The following is a 20,535-nucleotide window of genomic DNA, read 5'->3' as shown; positions in this document are numbered from 1 at the left end:
GTTTGTACTGTAGCGAACAATTTTCAAGATATTTGAGAATGCTGTCAGCAGCTTTTCTTTTAACAGGCATACAAAGCTGTCTCTTCAACTTTCAGCTCGGTAAGAAGAGTTCGGGGTGATAATTATTGTGCTCTAAGAGCCACACTCTTTCAAGTATTGAGTAATGTTGAGCTTCTTCCCTGCTTGCAACAAGATGACATAATCCAGGTACCGTTGTGCATTATTTGAACTATTAATCAAAATGTGCCCTATTCATATTCAGATGTAGATTTTTTTTCTCATTTAAAAAAAAAGTTCAGTGCTTGTGTGCATATCATTTGATTGGTATATTTGAGGCAGGTTGGTGCTGTAGTGTTGGTGTTGACGCAGGAATGGCAGCACGGTAGCATAGTGGTTAGCACAGTTGTTTCACAGCTCCAGGGTCCCAGATTTGATTCCCGGCTGAGTCACTGTCTGTGCGGAGTTTGCACGTTCTCCCCGTGTCTGCGTGGGTTTCCTCCGGGTGCTCCGGTTTTCTCCCACAGTCCAAAGATGTGTGGGTTAGGTGGATTGGCCATGCTAAATTGCCCTTAGTGTTCAAAAAGGTTAAATGGGGATTACTGGGTTACGAGGATAGGATAAATACGTGGGCTTGAGTAGGGGGCTCTTTGTAAGGGCCAGTACATACACGATGGGCCGAATGGCCTCCTCCACTAAATTCTATGAGGAATAAAATTAGAGCTAGCTTTAGATTTTGAAGTTCTGATGAAAGGTTAACTGTTTCTTTCGGGGGGACATGTGGCGCAGTGGTTGGCACTGGGACTGTGGCACTGAGACCCGGGTTTGAATCCCTGCCCTGGGTCACTGTCCGTGTGGAGTTTGCACATCTCCCCGTGTCTGCGTGGGTTTCACCCCCACAACCCAAAGATGTGCAAGGTAGGTGGATTGGCCACGCTAAATTGCCTCTTAATTAAACAAAAAAAAAACCTTGGTTTCTTTCTCCATAGCTACCAGAACCGCTAAATAATTCCATAATTTTCCATTTTTACTAATTATACCCTTGGTGGGTTGTAATGTGGGAGCAGATTTTGGCTACTTGTGCAATCTTGTCATAAATCTAATTGGCGTGCAATAAAACTACTGGAAATGAGTCGGATGTTGCTCAGGATTGCGCCTCTCTTCACTCCAAAAAAAGTCACCCATGTTTGGAAGAATTCCCAGGCTGGGAGTTTCTTTGTCTGCAACTTGCAGTGAGCCAGTGCAATAACTGAAAACAGGTGCACTGACCTGCTGAATGGTGTATGTGAGCCTAGTTTTCACCCGCCCCTGAAGAATTTTGAATCTGCCACAAACTACTTTGACCATGTAAGCAGGACAAGAGACTAATGAGGCAAGAAAACATTATTTGAGAGGAGGTGTAAAGCATATGCATTTGACTTTTCAGTGTTGTGCTGAATCAATTGTAACTGCCAGAAAATGAATCTCCTAATAGTTGAGGGATCAGATCAGAATTATGGCTAAATCAGGAGTACTCTGATGAATTCCTCTACATGCCAGCCATGGTAAAGTCAGATATGTATAATGTGCATGGAAATCAAATGTTAGCTTAGTGGTTGAGAGAAAGTTTTCTTTACTCTGCAGTTTTCACCAATGATGCAAAGTATTTAAAGTGGAACAACCTTTGAGCTCAGCTGACCAATGTTTACAATGAGCGGCCACTTCTAACAAACAATAATGGATTGAGATTATTTACTGCCCTCAGGAGCAGTGCTTAATCCTTCTCCTGCATCATATGTTTTGTGGTGTATGATTTACTTGATTCAGGCATTAAAGTATTGGAATTGACCATGTTAGTCATATAAAACAATGACAGTACTATTAACCTTGCAAGTAGTACAAGATGTGAAATTGACCTTTTTGATGCTGCAGACCTCCATTACTCTCTCTCTCGCCCTGGCCATTCCTCTATCTTAGCCCTCATCCCTGCTGCCTTGTATCTAATGGAATGCAAACTTAATTTGGAAGGCAACTGATTCAGTTATTCACTGCCAGATCTGGCGAAACCATATAAAGGGCCCTGCTCACTATTCCAGGATCATCCTTTACTGTAAAGATAAACGCTTGCTTCTTTTCTTTGCTGTGAATTGCCTTCCTAAATCCCTCTTCCCCCACTCCCCTTCCCGCCCCGTCTTCTGCGCCCTCAGCTCCAATAATGTGTTGCACCGTACCTCTCTTCCTTCTTTAAGGAACTCTTCAAGACTTTGGCCATTTCTCTCCGTATATCACCTTATATGGCTCAGTTTCAGATTGTGAAGCACCTCAGGATGTTTTATTACATTAAAGGCACTGAGTGCCAATTATTGCCGTAACTGAAAAGGGGCCCCTGATAGCTCAATAATTACAGCACCAAGAAGGTCATTTGTTGTTTTTGGGTTGGCATTTGTAGCACCATTAAATTAGTCCAGCACAAGAGATCATTCTGAGTCTTCACAATTCTTTTGAAAAGTTAGTACCGTTCCCTCACTCCTGTATCCCTGCAACCTACATCGCTTTGAAATGTTTAGCGAATTTCCTTTTGAAGGCTGCTTCTGAACCTGTATATACCAGGTAGAGCATTCCAGATCCTAACCACTTGTATGAAAATGCTATTCCTCATGTAGCCTCTGGTTCTTTTGCCAATTACCTTAAGTCTGTGCCCTCTGGTTATTGACCCTCCAGTCACTGGAAATAGTTCCTTATTTTTGTATCCAAACCCTTTATTTATGATTTGGGATATATTTCTCAAATATCCTCTTGGTTTTCTCTGCTCCAAGGAGGATAATCCCAGCTTCAACTAACTATGTAATTGTAACCACTCATCCGTGGAACTATCCCGGTACATCTTTTCTGAACCCGCTAAAGTTAAAGCGAAACATCATTCTTAAAATGAGTCACCCGAATGGGGCACAAGTCTCCAGCTGAGGCTGAACTTGGTTCTTTAACAAACGCTTCATAGCGTGTATGATTTTTTGTTTTTGTCTAAGCTGTTCGTGGGATGTGAGCATCACTAGCAAAGACCATATTTATTGCCCATCCCATTGATATTTTCAATAGAACTATGTGGAAAATGTTCCAGTTGCCAGTTCTAGTATTACTTCATTCACCTTGATGTGCATTTGGGAGGGAATTTGAACATCTCTTTATGATTGAATGTAAGTTTTCAGTTTGTACCACTAGATGGCTCTCTCATTACTGTCGTTATTTGTGTGGTTATGTCGTGGGGTGATAGTTCGCTGACTTGTTCATCCTGGTTTAATCTAGCTTCCAGACAAGCTGATTGCAACAGACTATATCTGGATTAAGCAATGGTATTTTCGAGTTCATGATGCTGGGAGTGAAAATCCTGTGAAAAAACTGAAGGAATACCTGACAGTACTTAAACAAAAGGTGCATTTTTTGTGGGTTTGTATAACATATGCTCAGTGTTCATTGCTAAAATTTTAACTGTTCATCTTTTTTTTGTTGTTGTTTCCAATCCACAGCCTGCTCTCGCACGCCAACCCCCCAAAACACTCGAAAGCTAATCTACAGTTCCAAACACTGATGATTCAGAAATTATAGATACGTTAAATATACCTGTTTCAAATTACAGCTGAGTCTTTGAATTTTATGGCAACACGTTTTAACTCGTCCAGAATATCCCTAATATATTTAGTAATTATTGAACCCCACAGACATTAACTATGGCATCAACAGACACGAATGGCTGGAAATTCTAAACTGTCTAGTCTTGCATTATGGAACTCTAATTCAAAGGAAGCAGCAGTGTTAACCACTATGCTACCATGCTGCCCCATCCTTGCCTGAATAAATCCTCGTCCCGTCTTTTTAAAAAATAAATTTAGAGTACCCAATTCATTTTTTCCAATTAAGGGACAATTTAGCGTGGCCAATCCACATATCTTGCACATCTTTGGGTTATGGGGGTGAAACCCACACAAACATGGGGAGAATATGCAAACTCCACAAGGACAGTGACCCAGAGCCAGGATTGAACCTGGGACCTCAGCGCCGCGAGGCAGCAGTGCTAACCAGTGCGCCACCGTGCTGCCCTCTTGCCCCATCCTTAATATCCTTGCCTAAAAAGGATCCAGCGGTATAAAAGCAAAATACTGCGGATGCTGGAAATCTGAAATAAGAACAGAACATACTGGAAATATTCAACAGGTCAAATTGTGGAGAGTTTCAGGCTGATGACCTTTTAAGTGATGTTTACCTGAAATGTTTACTCTCTTTCAACACATGCTGCGGGAATTGCTGAATTGCGGGAATCCAGTATTCTCTGTTTTTATTATTAATAATAAAGATCCATCAGAGTCAGTTCTGACTAATTCAATTGGCATAACCTCAACAGCTGTTTTGGAAGAATTCTCTCCAGATTTTGTATGAAGAGGTCCTTCTAATATAATCCCTGAACATCCACTTGCTCTGGACTCATCACCTCTCTTATCAACCCTTTCAATTCCTCTAATGATCAAATCACCCCATAATCTCTTTACTGAAATTAATGCAAGTGTAGTCTGTTCAACTGTCCTCAATAATTTAACTCTTTTATCCTCAGAAACAGTACCTAGGTCACTCTGTACACCTCTGATGGCCTCCACCTGGGTTTGCGATTTTCATTCCCAGTTGTGAGAAACCTGGAAATACCGAGGAGTGAAGGGGAACTAGGAAAAGGTTATTTGTCATGGTGTTCGTCATGTTTATGATGTTTTTGTTCTTGTGTATTAGTGCATCTCTGATGTTATTGTCTGTAGACTGAAGTGGGGAAGGCTTGGTGGGGGTTAAGTGGCAGATGAGATCCTTGAGGGCAAATAGTCTTGCTGAGGGGCATGTTAGGTGTTAAATGTTGCTCAGCTTGTTCTGCAGATCGAGGAAAGTAACTACAGGCTAGTTAGTGTGTCAGTCAATGGAAGTCTTTTGGAAACGATAATCTGTGATAAGATTAACAGTCACCTGAATGAATGTGGCTTGACTAAAGGAAAATGGAGTTTAACTAGATTGAGTTTTTTGATGAGGTAAAAAAGTTGATGAGAGTAATATAGTTAATGTGGTGAAAGCAGATTTTTAAAAATATATTTGATAAAGTGCCATAATACAGACTTGTCAGCTGAGTTACTCTCTGTGGAATAAAAGGGTCAAGTAAGCATGGGGTTGGATTCTATGCCCCCACCCCAACCAGGCACACCCACTCACTACCTTCCCACCCATTCCTGAACCAGACCCCATAAAATGGAAGCCTGCTCATAGTTTTTTAAAAAATGGGCAATTGACCTTGTTAACAAGCCAATTGCTTTATTCATAAAATTTGTAAAGTACATTCCAAAATATTTCAACTTGAAAATTAGTATGATATCATTTGACTTGTCTCCTTACAGCATACTCTATAGGTGCCTCGATATAGGTGTAACACTCGATATTTACAATGTGCACTCCATGTCAGGCATACAGCCCAAGGGGTTCTACACATTTTCCAGCCCCATGGTGTACTATGGCTAAAAGGTTTTAGACACCTCTGAGGTGGCTCCCCCAAGCTTTAGTGTGTTCCTTAACACATGGTCCTGGACCTTGGGATGTGCCAGTCTGCCACACTTGGTTGAGGGCAACTATTTGCACTGGAAGACCAGATTTCAAGCAGATCAAAGAACTTCTTTCACCAATTTAATGATTCCCCCAAGAGCAGTTGATGTTTATCTCTGTGCATCTCTGGAAGCATCCTGTAGACACAAAGACAACAACCAGATGGGAGCTACCAGCTCCTTTTCCCACAAGGCCTCTCAGAAATTACGTGCAGACCACTCTCTGATGGACTTGTGGTCAAAGGTTTTTTTCGGCCTAAACTTTTCCACAAGGGGCAGGTGATACTTGGAATGTTCGCAATGCCGGGGACAGGTAGAACCTCAGTGACCCTTGGTGTTTGATTATCAAGGATCTATACAAAGCTTGATGCAGACACGCAGAACGTTGACCATCAGCATGAAGGCGATGTTGAGCGCGATTTTCCCCCTTTATCTAGAGGTTTGTACTGTGAACAAAGTTCATTTTCAACCTCAAATTAAAGGAGCAGATGGCTCGGGTGATCACCATGATGCAGGGCTGAGTGTCTGACCTGCACCGGAAGCTTTCCGCACGTGATTTCTAGGTTATTATTCACATCGAGAGGCGTGTCACACCCACATGCCCAGTTTCTGTTTCACCATAGCTACACGCTCCTTCCCATATTTACAGCTTGCCCCAGCCTCTGCAAACCATATCCCCAGCACCTTCAGGTGGTCTGATCTGACTATGAAGGGGAACGAACAATCAGTCAGCCCAGTTCCCAAAGAGCATGGCCTTGCACTTTCTGTGACTTACCTCTGCTCCAAAGCCAGTTTGAACTGGTCGCAGATGCTCATCAGTGTGTGCACTGACAGCAGATTGTGATACTTCTACTGACCTGAACAGAAGATGACGATGTTGCCCATGATCTTTGACCTCCACTGCCTGGGATCCCCACCCTTCTTTTGCCAAATCCTTTCTGATGAACTCAACAAAAGGTTTCCTGGAACACATGAATGAATGAATGAAAATCGCTTATTGTCACAAGTAGACTTCAAACAAAGTTACTGTGAAAAGCCCCTAGTCGCCACATTCCGGCACCTGTTCAGGGAGGCTGGTACGGGAAGCAGAACTGAGGAGAGTGGGAAGCTCTTCCAAATTTGATTGGGAAGCTTTTCCAATTCCTAGCCATTGATGTTTGTGCTGAACAGTTGGATCCAATTGCAGATTTCCAGCCCACACACTGTTTTGCAGAGCACAGTGAGTTGCAGAACTGAGTTCAGTGGCCTTTTACCCCAAGGACAAATCATTTGAGACTGGGCACGAGCAATTCCAATCACTGATTATTATCATTGACAAGTTTATGTTGCCGGACGCTACTTCTTGGGGAACAGTATGTGAAGTACTGGACTCAAAGGACACATCAACTTTTGTTTAGCACCAATACATTTTAAAAATTTAAACAAAGCATTGTGAAATCTGACCATTTGCAAACAGTGTTGATAACTGCAGTTAGAAAATATATGGTATTAGCAGAATTAATATATGGTGATTTTTATTTTTTCATCTTTAGTGGACACAAATATGTGAAGTGGATTCTTTGGGAGAACGACAGGCTGTCTGTGAAGAAGTGTTTAAAAATGACCAGGAAGAATACAGGTTATATGAAGCTATGAAAATTCTCATGTTGGCCAAGGCCATTGAACTTGATCGTGATAAAGTGCAAGAAAAGGAAATCCCTCTCTTCTGTTGGCTTCTATTTGCTCGTGATACTTCTACTGACCCTTACCACTTCATGCAAAATCATTTGAATCATGTTGGCTACACTGGTGGATTAGATCAGGTAAGTGATTGCAATATAAAAAATCTTGGAATAAACTACCAAAGACCAGGAGCAGTGCTTCATCATGAGTCCAAAATTGCCATTTTGCTCACAAAGAACAATACAGCACAGGAACAATCCCTTCAGCCCTCCAAGCCTGCGCCGATCACATGTCCTAACTAGACCAACCATCTGTATCCTTCTATACCCGTCAGTTCATGTGCCTATCCAGATAAGTCTCAAAGGTTGCGAACATATCTGCCTCAACCACCCCAGTTGGCAGTTCATTCCAGGACACCATCACCCTCTGTGTAAAAAAAAAAACTTCCCCACACATCTCCACTGAACCTTTCCCCCCATACCTTGAAACTTGGGCCCCCTTGTAATTTCCACCCTGGGAAAAAGCCTCCAACTGTTCACCCTATCTATACCCCTAATCATTTTATAAACTTCTACCAGGTCGCCCTTCAGTCTCTCTCGGGAGAACAGGCCCAGTTTATTCAATCTCTCCTCATAGCTAATACCAGACAACATCCTGGTAAACCTTTTCTGAACTCTCTCCAAAGCCTCCACGCCCTTCTGGTAGTGTGGTGACCAGAATTGGACACAGTATTCCAAATGTGTGTACCTCACTGGAGAAAACTGATGGAGCCTTCGCCAAGGTCGTCAAACTCATCCCTGCAATAGGCCTCCTCCATCTACACCCAATCTGACACTCCCCCTCTCCCACCATCATCTTACCTTCTCAGCATTCGCCGTCCAATAGTAGTGCAGCAGGTGTGGGAGCGCCAGCCCCCACCTCCGCCCCTCTGTGAAAGGACCCTACTAACCCTTGGCGTCTTGCTGTCCACACAAATTCAGATCAATTTATCCATTCTCTGGAAAGACACCTCGGGAAGAAATATTGGCAGTGATTGAAAAATAAAATAAAAATCTGGCAGCATGTTCATTTTCACGGCCTGTACCCTCCCCGCCATCGATAGTGGCAGGTCGTCCCACCTCTTCAAATCCCCTTCAAATAGGGCAGCACAGTAGCACGGTGGTTAGCAGCGCCAGGGTCCCAGGTTCGATTCCTGCTGGGTTACTGTCTGTATGGAGTCTGTATGTTCTCCCCGTGTTTGCGTGGGTTTCCTCCGGGTGCTCCAGTTTCCTCCCACAAGTCCCGAAAGACGTGCTTGTTAGGTAAATTAGACATTCTGAATTCTCCCTCCGTGTACCCGAACAGGCGCCAGAGTATGGCGACTAAGGGATTTTCACAGTAACTTCAATGCAGTGTTATTGTAAGCCGACTTGTGACACTAATAAATATTATTGCCCCCTTTAACCTCCTCCACAGACCAGTGAGATTCCATTTGCGCAGTCATGAGCACTTGAATCCCCAAATATCAGAACCGTATCCTGGCCAACTTGAATGGCAAGGCTCCCAGGTCCACACTTGGGCATTCACCGGGAAAACATAACTTTTTCCCACATTCAATTTATTCCCCAAAATTGCCCCAAATTTCCCCAGCAGGCCTATAATTCTCCCCATACTCTTCAGTCATTTCACAATGTACAGTAATGTCGTTGGCGTACAACGACACCCTATGCTCGCCACACCCCCTTCACAATCGCCTGCAAAGCCCATGACGCAATTGCCAATGGCCAACATGAACAACAGTGACAGTGTGTACCCCATCTTGTTCCCCTATGCAACTTAAAATACCCCAAATTGATCCCATTCGTCCTCTCACTTGCCATGGTTGATGCATATAATAACTGTACCCATGCAGCAAGCGTCGGCCCAAAGCCGCCTCAGAATCTCAAACAAATACCGCTACTCCATCCGATCAAAGGCCTTCTCCGCATCCATCGATATAATCCGGCACTCTACTCTGGGGCGGGGTCATAACCACATTCAATAGCCTCCTGATATCACTTGACAGCTGCTGCCCTTCATAAACCCTCCGACCGCTGCCGTCTCTTCATAAACCCTCCGACACCACATCTGGCACTGACCTCTCCAACTGCCTCGCCAATACCTTGGCCAACACCTTCCCGTCTGTATTCAATAATGAGATGGGCCTAGAGGTCCCACAGGATCAATGAGATGGATGCCTGTGCCAGCATGGCTGGCACATCTCCCTTCACCAACACTTCATTAAATGTATTCAAGGAATGAGGTGCCAACTCTGCAAAGAAACGGCTTAAAAAACTCAACCAGGAAGCTATCTGACCCCGACGCCTTCCCTGATTGCATCAACCCGACACACTCTATTATCTCTTGCAGCCCCAGTGGCGCCTCCAATTACTGTCGTTTCTCTTCCACCTCCAGGAACAGCAGCCCATCCAAAAACCACCTCATATTCGCGTCCTTCACCTAGATTCTGGTCTATACAACTCCTGGTAAAAGGCCACAAACACCTGATTGATTTTCTTCAGAGCCGTCATCAACCCCCCGCCGCCCTCACCTGCACAATTTCCCATGCGGTTGCCTGCCGTCTCAGCTGATAGGCTAGCAGGCGACTAGCCTTCTCCCCATACACATATTGAACCTTCCTTAACCGGCAGAGCTCACCCCATTGCCGGCCAATCAAACTGCCCCTACAATTTCCCTATTCGGGCATGCTGAATATCGGCGATCCAGGCCTACAATAACTCCAACAGCCTCTGCCTTTCCCCCTCTCAACCCTATCCCTATAGGCCTTAAAGGGGATATCCCTCCACCTCCCCCCAAACCACCGCCTTCAATGCCTGCAAGAACGTGGGTGCAGCCAACTCCCTATTCTGATTGAACTCCACATAGTTCCTTACCGCCAGGGCCATCTTATCACCAAACACAGCAGCCACAACCTCCACCCTGGTCTCTGCACCTGGCCTGTCTCAGACCTCTCATCCACATCATGTGGCGCATGGTCCGAAATGACTCGTCCTGCAAAGTCTCCCCCCTCCCCACATGACCCCCGATAGCACCGCCTTCCACATCACAAAGAAATCGATCCAGGAGTATACCCGATGAATATGTTAAAAGGAGTACTCCCCCTCTCCCAGGTACATAAGCCTCCACAGATATGGCCTCCCATCTGATCCATAAATACTCCCAACTCCCTCGCCATCCTAGACCTGGCTGTTGACATGCGACTAGATCTAGGGTCCAATATGTAATTGAAATCACCCCCAATAACTGACAGGTGGGTATCCAAATCTGGGATAGACCCAAGTAGCTTCTTAATAAAGTCCGCGTTATCCCAGTTGGACGCGTATACGTTCACCAAACCCACCAGTGCCCCTGCTAACACCCCACTCACCATCACAAAACTATCGCCCGAATCCCACACCTCTCTGGCTACCCCAAATGGCACCTTTTTACTGAACAGGATCGCAATCCTCGACCTAGAATCAAATCCCATGTGGAATGTCTGCCCCACCCATCCCTTCTTTGACAGCATCTGATTCTTCACCTGTAGATGTGTCTCCTGCAGGAAAACCACATCTACCCTCAAAACACACGTGTTTTGTGTGTAAACAACCAAGACCGTTTAATCGGACCATTTAACCCATGCACAATCCACGTTACAATCCTCACCAGGGGTTTTTGACCTCCCCCTCTGTTAAGGTCCTCCGTCATCACAACCAAAACCCTGCCCAGCCATCCGTCCCCTCACTAATCTGGGCATATTCAACATGGCCGCTCCATCCTAACCTAGTCCCAATCAAAAAAACATCTGTGCCACCAGCCACCTCTCCATACGACGTCTGTTCACTAGCATACCCTGCTAGCATGGCAACTGCCACCTGAAAGTCCACACAAAGGACCCCACTCTAACTACCCATCCCCCCCATTCAGTTTGTTCCTTACCGCCCCCTCTTAGACCCACCCTAATACCGAACCAACCTGTGCAAAAACAAACTGACCACAACCCCATTATTATATGCATCTTTCACATCTTAAAAGTACCAACAACAACAAAACCACGATGGAAGGTACACATGTACAAAACAACATCACACATCAATTAAAGAAAAAACTGGCATAAGCATGTTGAGTCATAACCATACAAATGTCCTAACATTAGCCCTCCCTCAGCCCATGTTCCTTGATTAAGTCATTTGCCTCATCCAGCATCAGAAATATTCCTTAACCTGAAACGTTACCCAAAGTTTGGCTGGGTACAGTACCCCAAACAGGATCTTGGCCCCCATTGAACTCCGTCCATCATTTGGCCTGGTCAGCCCTAATGGCCTGGTAGATCCAGATCCAATTCCCCTCCCAGTTACAGTCTCTAGTTGCCTTGGCCCACTTCACAATCTTCTCTTTGTCCAGGAATTTGTGCGTAAGCACAATCGCTGCTTGAGGTGGCTCCCCAGCCCTCGGCTTCTGTCTCCGGGACCGATGGGCACGATCTACCTCTGAGTCTTATACAAAATCTTCCCCTCCGCAACTTCTCGAACACCCTCTATGTAGCCCGTAATACCCGTTTCCTCCACTCCCTCTGGCAAACCCATGATTCAGGTTTTGCCGCCTAGACCTATTCTCCGTCGTCCACCCTCGCATGGGGCACATTAGAGGTACCCCAAGCATTACCATCTCTGTCTCCAACGAAATGATCCGGTCACTGTGGTCTGACGCCAACCTCTTGGATCATAGAACATAGAACAGGCCCTTTGGCTCTCGATGTTGTGCCAAGCCTTGTCCGAAACCAAGATCAAGCTATCCCACTCCCTGTCATTGTGGTGTGCTCCGTGTGCCTATCCAATAACCGCTTGAAAGTTCCTAAAGTGTCCGACTCCACTATCACAGCAGGCAGTCCGTTCCACACCCTAACCACTCTCTGAATAAAGAACCTACCTCGGACATCCTTCCTATATCTCCCACCCTGAACTTTATAGTTATGCCCCCTTGTAACAGCTACATCCACCCGAGGAAATAGTCTCTGAACATCCATTCTATCTATCCCCCTCATCATCTTATAAACCTCTATTAAGTCGCCTCTCATCCTCCTCCGCTCCAAAGAGAAAAGCCCTAGCTCCCTCAACCTTTCCTCATAAGACCTATCCTCCAATCCAGGCAGCATGCTGGTAAATCTCCTTTGCACCCTTTCCATTGCTTCCACATCCTTCCTATAGTGAGGTGACCAGAACTGCACACAATATTCCAAATGTGGTCTCACCAGGGTCATGTACAGTTGCAGCATAACCCCACAGCTCTTAAACGCAAGCCCCCTGTTAACAAACGCTAACACACGTTCTTCACGGCTCTATCCACTTGAGTGGCAACCTTCAGAGATCTGTGGACATGAATCCCAAGATCTCTCTGTTCCTCCACATTCCCCAGAACCCTGCCATTGACCCTATAATCCGCATTCAAATTTTTCCTACCAAAATGAATCACCTCGCACTTATCAGGGTTAAACTTCATCTGCCATTTTTTGGCCCAGCTCTGCATCCTATCAATGTCTCTTTGCAGCTGACAACAGCCCTCCACCTCATCCACTACTCCACCAATCTTGGTGGCATCAGCAAACTTACTGACCCACCCTTCAACCCCCTCCTCCAAGTCAATAATAAAAATCACAAATAGCAGAAGACCCAGCACTGATCCCTGTGGTACACCACTGGTAACTGGTCACCAGTCTGAAAATTTTCCATCCACCACCACCCTCTGTCTTCTATGTGATAGCCAGTTACTTATCCAATTGGCCAAATTTTCCTCTATGCCACACCTCCTTACTTTCTTCATGCGCCGACCATGGGGAACCTTATCAAACGCCTTACTAAAATCCATGCATACAAAATCAACTGCTCTACCTTCATCTAAACACATAGTTACCTCCTCAAAGAATTCAATCAAATTTGTGAGGCAAGACTTACCCTTCTCGAATCCGTGTTGACTATCCTGGATTAAGCTGCATCTTTCCAAATGTTCATAAATCCTATCCTTCAGGACCTTTTCCATTAACTTACCGACCACCGAAGTAAGACTAACTGGCCTATAATTACCAGGGTCATTCCTATTCCCTTTCTTGAACAGAGGAACAACATTCGTCACTCTCCAGTCCTCCGGCACTATCCCCGTGGACAGTGAGGACCCAAAGATCAAAGCCAAAGTCTCTGCAATCTCATCCTTTGCCTCCCAAAGAAGCATATATCCTAGGGATATATCCCATCTTGGGACTTGTCGAACCGAAGGTTTTTCAAAATTGCTAATACATCCTTCCTCAGAACATCTACCTCCTCCAGCCTACCCACCTGTATTACACTCTCACCCTCAAAAACATGGCCCCTCTCCTTGGTGAACACCGAAGAAAAGTATTCATTCAACACCGCTCCTATCTCTTCTGACTCCATGCACAAGTTCCCACTACTGTCCATGACCAGCCCTACCCTCACCCTGGTCATTCTTTTATTTCTCACATAAGAGTAAAAAGCCTTGGGTGTGAGGCGATCTGGCTGCGACATCTGTCACCCCATTGATCGCTAGGGTTGATTCGGCTGGCTAGGCGGGTGTCCCCCTTCCCTCACAGCTCCATGTGCTTCCCTCCCGAAGCTCAGCGCTCGGTCGCAGAGGATGACCCCGTAGAAGAGGACCGCTGCGCCGGTCTAGGGTATATGACGTAGCTACCCCCCCCTGCTAGGCTAAACCTCCAAGACTCATTAATAAAAAGAGTAAAAAGCCTTGGGGTTTTCCTTGATCCGACCAGCCAAGGACTTCTCATGCCCCCTCCTCGCTTTCCTAAGCGCTTTTTTTTATCTCATTCCTTGCTACCTTGTAACCCTCAAGCGACCCAACTGAACTTTGTTTTCTCATCCTTACATACGCTTCCTTTTTCCTCTTGACAAGACATTCAACCTCTTTTGTGAACCATGGTTCCCTCACACGGCAATTTCCTCCCTGCTTGACAGGGACATACCTATCAAGGACACACAGTATTTGTTTCTTGAACAAGCTCCACTTTTCATTTGTGCCTTTCCCTGACAGTTTCTGTTCCCATCTTATGCTCCCTAATTCTTGCCTAATTACATCATAATTACCCCTCCCACAATTATAAACCTTGCCCCGCCGTATGGCCCCATCCCTCTCCATTGCAATAGTGAAAGACACCGAATTGTGGTCACTATCTCCAAAGTGCTCTCCCACAAACAAATCTAACACTTGGCCCGGTTCATTAGCCAGTACCAAATCCAATGTGGCCCCATCTCTTGTCAGCCTATCCACATATTGTGTCAGGAAACCCTCCTGCACACACTGTACAAAAACTGCCCCATCCGAACTGTTTGACCTATAAATGTTCCAATCAATATTTGGAAAGTTAAAGTCACGCATGACAACTACCCTGAGACCTCCACACCTATCCATAATCTGTTTTGCAATTTCTTCCTTGCCATCTCTATTACTATTTGGGGGCCTATAGAAAACTCCTAACAACGTGACTGCTCCTTTCCTATTTCTAACTTCAGCCCATATTACCTTAGTAGGCAGATCCCCCTCGAACTGCCTTTCTGCAGCCTTTAAACTATCCTTGATTAACAATACTACTCCTCCACCTCTTTTACCACCTTCCCTACTCTTACTGACAAATCTATACCCCGGAACTTCCAACAACCATTCCTGTCCCTGTTCTTTTTTTAAAATAAATTTAGAGTACCCAATAATTTTTTCCAATTAAGGGGCAATTTAGCGTGGTCAATCCACCTACTCTGCACATTTTTGGGTTGTGGGGGCGAAACCCACGCAGTCACGGGGAGAATGTGCAAACTCCACACGGACAGTGACCCAGAGCCGGGATCGAACCTGGGACATCAGCGCCGTGAGGCAGCTGTGCTAACCACTAGGCCACCGTGCTGCCCTTCTGTCCCTGTTCTAACCATGTCTCTGTAATGCCCACAACATCGTAGTCCCAAGTACCAATCCACGCTCCAAGTTCACCTCCCTTATTCCTGATGCTCCTTGCATTGAAGTAGACACACTTCAACCCACCTTTCTGTCTGCCGGTACACTCCTGCGACCTTTATACCCTCCTCAGTACCTCACTACTCTCAACACTGGCTTCTGGACGACAGCTCATTTTCCCATCCCCCTGACAAATTAGTTTTAACCCCCTCTAAGTGCCGTAGCAAATTTCCCTCCCAGGATATTGGTGCCCCTCTGGTTCAGGTGCAAACTGTCCTGTCTGTACAGGTCCCACCTTCCCCAGAATGTGCTCCAATTATCCACATAACTGAAACCCTCCCTCCTACACCATCCCTGCAGCCACATGTTTATCTGCACTCTCTCCCTGTTCCTCACCTCACTAGCACGTGGCACCGGCAACAAACCAGAGATGACAATATGGTTTGTCCTGGCTCTCAGCTTCCACCCTAGCTCCCTAAATTCCTGTTTTAAATCCCCGTCCCTTCTCTTACCTATGTCGTTGGTGCCAATGTGTAGCACGACTTGTGACTGTTCCCCCTCCTCCTTAAAGATTCTGAAAACACAGTCCGAAACGTCACGGACCATGGGACCCGGGAGGCAACATACCATCTGTGTCTCTTTCGTTGCCACAGGATTGTCTATCTGTCCCTCGAACTATCGAGTCCCCAATAACTATTGCTATCCTGCTCTCCCTCCTTCTCTTCTGAGCCACAGGGACGGACTCAGTGCTGGAGATCCGTTCACTGTGGCTTATCCCTGGTAGGTCGTCCCCCTCAACAGTATATAAAGCGGTAACCTTGTTACTGAGGGAAACAACCACAGAGGATCCCTGCACTGACTGCTTCCTCCCAGCCCCTCTCACCGTCACCCATCTATCTTGATTCTTCGGAGTAACTACATCTCTGAAGCTACTATCTATGGCCACCTCTGCCTCCCGAATGATCTGAAGTTCCTCCAGCTCAAGTTCCCTAACGCGGTTTCTGAGGAGCTGGAGATGGGTGCACTTCCCACATGTGAAATCAGCAGGGACACTGACGGCGTCCCTCACCTCAAACATTCTGCAGGATGAACATTGCACTGCCTTCCCTGCCATCCCCTCTAGATAACTTGTGGATAAAACAAGAAAAAGAAAGAAAGAAAGAGCTTCCCTCATATTCACTCAAACCCTTAGGTTCCAGGGTGGGGGACACTACAAGTGTAGTGTCTCGGGTTTAGGAACTGCTTAACTTAAATACAGGTAAAAATAAAACACTTAATCAGCAACCACTGCGCCCCGCAGTATAACAGCAACCTGTTGTTATGGGCCTGCGCAAACAATTTAAATCTTTACTACTTACCCAGCAGTCATTCTGTCCTCACTCCGACCGGATTCAGCTGGAAACTCCCAACAGTAAGTTTTTTAAAAATTTACTCCCCTTCTCAGCAAGCATCACTCAGTAACCACTGCGCCCCGCACTATAACAGCAATCCCACCTTGCGTTACACCCTGTGCCTTCAACCACTTCTACACTCGATCCAAAGTCCCACAAAGAGGGGCTACTGCTTTCACAGTCATACTGGAGCAATCTCCATTCATTTCCTTTCACTGTTGCTGAAACTCCCCCTTAAAAAACATTCATCAATGCTCCACAGGCAGTGTGGCAGACGACGAAGATCATTCCCCTTCTGCCAATTTTTCTCAAGGTGCTGCGCCACGTGCATCCTCCAACTCCTAAGCTCAGGCTCTCACTGACTATTGCCATGTTTGACACCCCGCCGACAAACATTCCTCTCTGGTGGAGGACCCACTGCCTTCCTCTCACTTCACACTTAATCCATAACAGACATAGACACAGAATCCCTACAGTGCAGAAGAAGACCATTTGGCCCATCGAGTCTGCAACGACCCTTCGAATGAGCCCTCTACCCACATCCACCCTGACCTATCCCCGTAACACTATAACCTAACCTGCACCAATCCTCCTAACCCGCACGTCTTTGGATTGTTGGAGGAAAGTGGAGCACCTGAAAGAAACCCACGCAAACACTGGGAGAATGTACGAAATCCACACAGACAGGTCATCCAATAAATGGACAGAAAGAGCCAAAACCCACAACTCCAAGCAGGAGCCTGTGTCTGTGACCGATCAGACCATGGCCACCACCAGAAGTCCTCAAAAGAAGTTGTAGTTGACTGCACCTTTCATCTTGCAAATACTACTGATAAATTAAAGGGTTACTTTGTCCTTGTGGTATTAATAAGAACATAAGAACTAGGAGCAGGAATAGGCCATCTGGCTCCTCTCTTGTGTTTTCTATTCATCAACTTATTCTTTCTGCAGAGTTCCCCTGAAAATACTAGATGATAGCTGTTTTTTCTGCAAATTTAGATGCATTTAATTTCTTGCTCAAAAATGTAAATCTTTTCATGAAAAGGTTGCCCTTTCAAACTGTTCCAAATTGCTACAAACTGTTGCCTGATTCTGAGACAACACTGATGAAAAGCAGGGCAGAGTGACGTCCTGCGGATTTTCCTTCGATTCGGCTGAAACTTGGTCTCGTGCAGTGTGTTGCTCAGTTCTTTTGACTGAAAGCAAAATTTGTAGGAAATTAAAATAATTCTATCCCTGCTTTAGTCTCTGGTGCAATTTTAAGCAACGCAAAACAGTCAGACAGAATTGAATATATATTATTGAACAAAAAGTGATTTTAATTTCATATAAAAGCAAAATACTGCGAATTCTGATGCATGATTTTGACAGATGTTGAGTGCAGTATGAAACGCTCTTGGTAATGACAGGCTTCTGATTATGAATTAAACACAAAATGCTAACCACCCATTCAACTGGAGCCAAAACTATTATAATGAAGAACTGTAAGGTTGGAATGCATGAACATAGAACATTACAGCGCAGTACAGGCCCTTCGGCCCTTGATGTTGCGCCGAACTGTGAAACCCCTCCAAAGCCCATCTACACTATTCCCTTATCGTCCATGTGTCTATCCAATGACGATTTGAATGCGTTTAGTGTTGGCGAGTCCACTACTGTTGCAGGCAGGGCATTCCACGCCCTTACTACTCTCTGAGTAAAGAACCTACCTCTGACATCTGTCCTATACCTATCTCCCCTCAATTTAAAGTTATGTCCCCTCGTGCTGGACATCACCATCCGAGGAAAAAGGCTCTCAATGTCCACCCTTTCTAATCCTCTGATCATCTTGTATGCCTCAATTAAGTCACCTCTTAACCTTCTTCTCTCTAACAAAAACAGCCTCAAGTCCTTCAGCCTTTCCTCGTATGATCTTCCCTCCAAACCAGGCAACATCCTGGTAAATCTCCTCTGTACCCTTTCCAATGCTTCCACATCCTTCCTATAATGTGGCGACCAGAACTGCACGCAATACTCCAAATGCGGCCGCATCAGAGTTTTGTACAAGTAAACAAGTAAAAGTTTTTAGCTTTGAAGTAAACTAAAAACATATATTCTGGATAAACTCACCAGATTTGGCAGCATCTGTGGAGATAGAAACAGAGTTGAGGCATAGAATTTACAGTGCAGAAGGAGACCATTTGGCCCATCGAGTCTGCACCGGCCCTTAACAGAGGACCCTATTCAAGCCTACGTATCTACCCTATCCCCGTAAACCACTAACCCCCATTTAACCTTTTTGGATACTAAGGGCAATTGGACATAAAGAAATAAGGACACTAAGCATGATCTTCCATTCATTGATAATTTACTCCAGGGTTGCTCATCACTTTTCTAACCAGATCTCCCCAATCTCCCCAATCCCCATTGTCAAAATTTTAATTCCTAAAACAAAAGTACTACAATGCATGAGTTATAAACGAAACTCGCAAAACCATTATTTTCCCATTATGAGTCGGGAGGACTAAGGCAATTTGGGAAGATTGGCAACCCTCAATTGTATAGAGCTTCTCATTTTCTTTAAATCTTATTTGATATATTAATTGACCCTATTCTTGCATTTAAAGGCTAATGCAAACTCAACCAAAAATAAATCTGGAAGCCCTTAAGAACTGCAGCTCAGCAGAAAGCTGGTATTATTAAATATTTTAGAATGAAGAAGAATCCTTAGTTTTCCTTCATGGGTTCCAATCTTCCAGTCCTTCATTATAATATTTTGGTTCCAGCTGAATGTATGGTTAGCATTTTGAGTTTAAATAATAATCAGAAGGTTGCCATTACTAAGAGTGTTTCACACTGCACTCAACATCTTATCAAAATTGTGCATTCGAGCTTTGACTGGGAGCCTAATTGGTCCATGAGTGCTAAATGAGCCAAGTTGACTTCACGTAGGGGATGATTTTCTGCCCACATTCGCCGTTAGAAGGAGTGCCGACACGGGAGAAATTCCGGATCCAAAGACCGGGTTTCCCGATTTTCTTTTTTTCTCCATGCCTCATACGGGCGAATTCATGAGGCTCACACCTACAAAGGGCGAGAACCTCATTTTAATGGATTTCTGTAAATGTAAATATCATTACCCAACTCGTTTCTCGCCCCCCCCTCCCCCAACGCCACATGATCCCCCATTACTGAATATTCAAACTTCGCCAACATGACGGAACATCAGCGAAGTTTACAACAGCTTTTTAAAAAAGAGATTCTGTCGAGGAGTTCCCTTTGGGCCAACCTGTGTCAAGTACGAGTGCTAGCGTGGGCTCTCTAGGGAGCCACATGAAGGGGGGTAATGGCAAGGCCATTGAGGGGGGGGGGGGAAGCCTGTCAGCGAGGGGGAAGGGGTGGGAGGAGGGGGAGAGAGAGAGCCTGATGATTGGGGGTTGGGGGAAGCGTTGATGAAGAGAGATCCTGATGATTGCAGGGGGGCGGAGTTGGGTGTTTAATGTTCAGTTCTGATCAGGACACCATTTTATGTTGGTGCCCGAAGACTGACGGCGAAACATCCGTCCACATTTTTCATCAGAAAGACTCAAGATCTGGAGTGAAAACCAGTCTGTGCAGTTGGAGAGCTACACACCGGCTTTCAGTCCGAGCCTGACACTTTGGAAAAAAATATGGTAATGTTTCGCCTAGAGCATAGGTTTTATTCATTAATGCACATACTTCGGATTTGGTTTTGGACTCCAGCACAGCTTACAAGATTTTCTTTCACAATTTTAATGAAAGGAAAATCCTTCATGGCTTGTCGACATGTTATCTTCTGTGAACTCTTCAGGTGCAAATCAATTAAAATCTACCCCTTATTGGAAACTTATTTTTCTATCGACAGGATTAAAATAACAAACTTTGTTGGAAATTGA

General features: G+C 45.2%; 1 protein-coding gene across 3 annotated transcripts in view; it reads left to right on the top strand.

Annotated features, from left to right (window-relative positions):
• LOC119966018 overlaps positions 1–20,535 on the top strand; it is a 96,826-nt gene that overhangs the window by 56,176 nt on the left and 20,115 nt on the right. For all 3 annotated transcript variants that reach the window (XM_038797158.1, XM_038797160.1, XM_038797159.1), the window contains 3 exons: positions 67–207; positions 3,280–3,405; positions 7,130–7,399. In XM_038797158.1, coding sequence (XP_038653086.1) covers positions 67–207; positions 3,280–3,405; positions 7,130–7,399 — 537 coding nt within the window. The remainder of the gene's footprint in view (positions 1–66; positions 208–3,279; positions 3,406–7,129; positions 7,400–20,535) is intronic.

This window comes from Scyliorhinus canicula, chromosome 5 (genome assembly GCF_902713615.1).
Source record: "Scyliorhinus canicula chromosome 5, sScyCan1.1, whole genome shotgun sequence".
Lineage (NCBI taxonomy): Eukaryota > Metazoa > Chordata > Chondrichthyes > Carcharhiniformes > Scyliorhinidae > Scyliorhinus > Scyliorhinus canicula.
The sequence above is the reverse complement of the archived record's forward strand: the minus strand, read 5'-3'. Positions and strand labels throughout refer to the sequence as shown.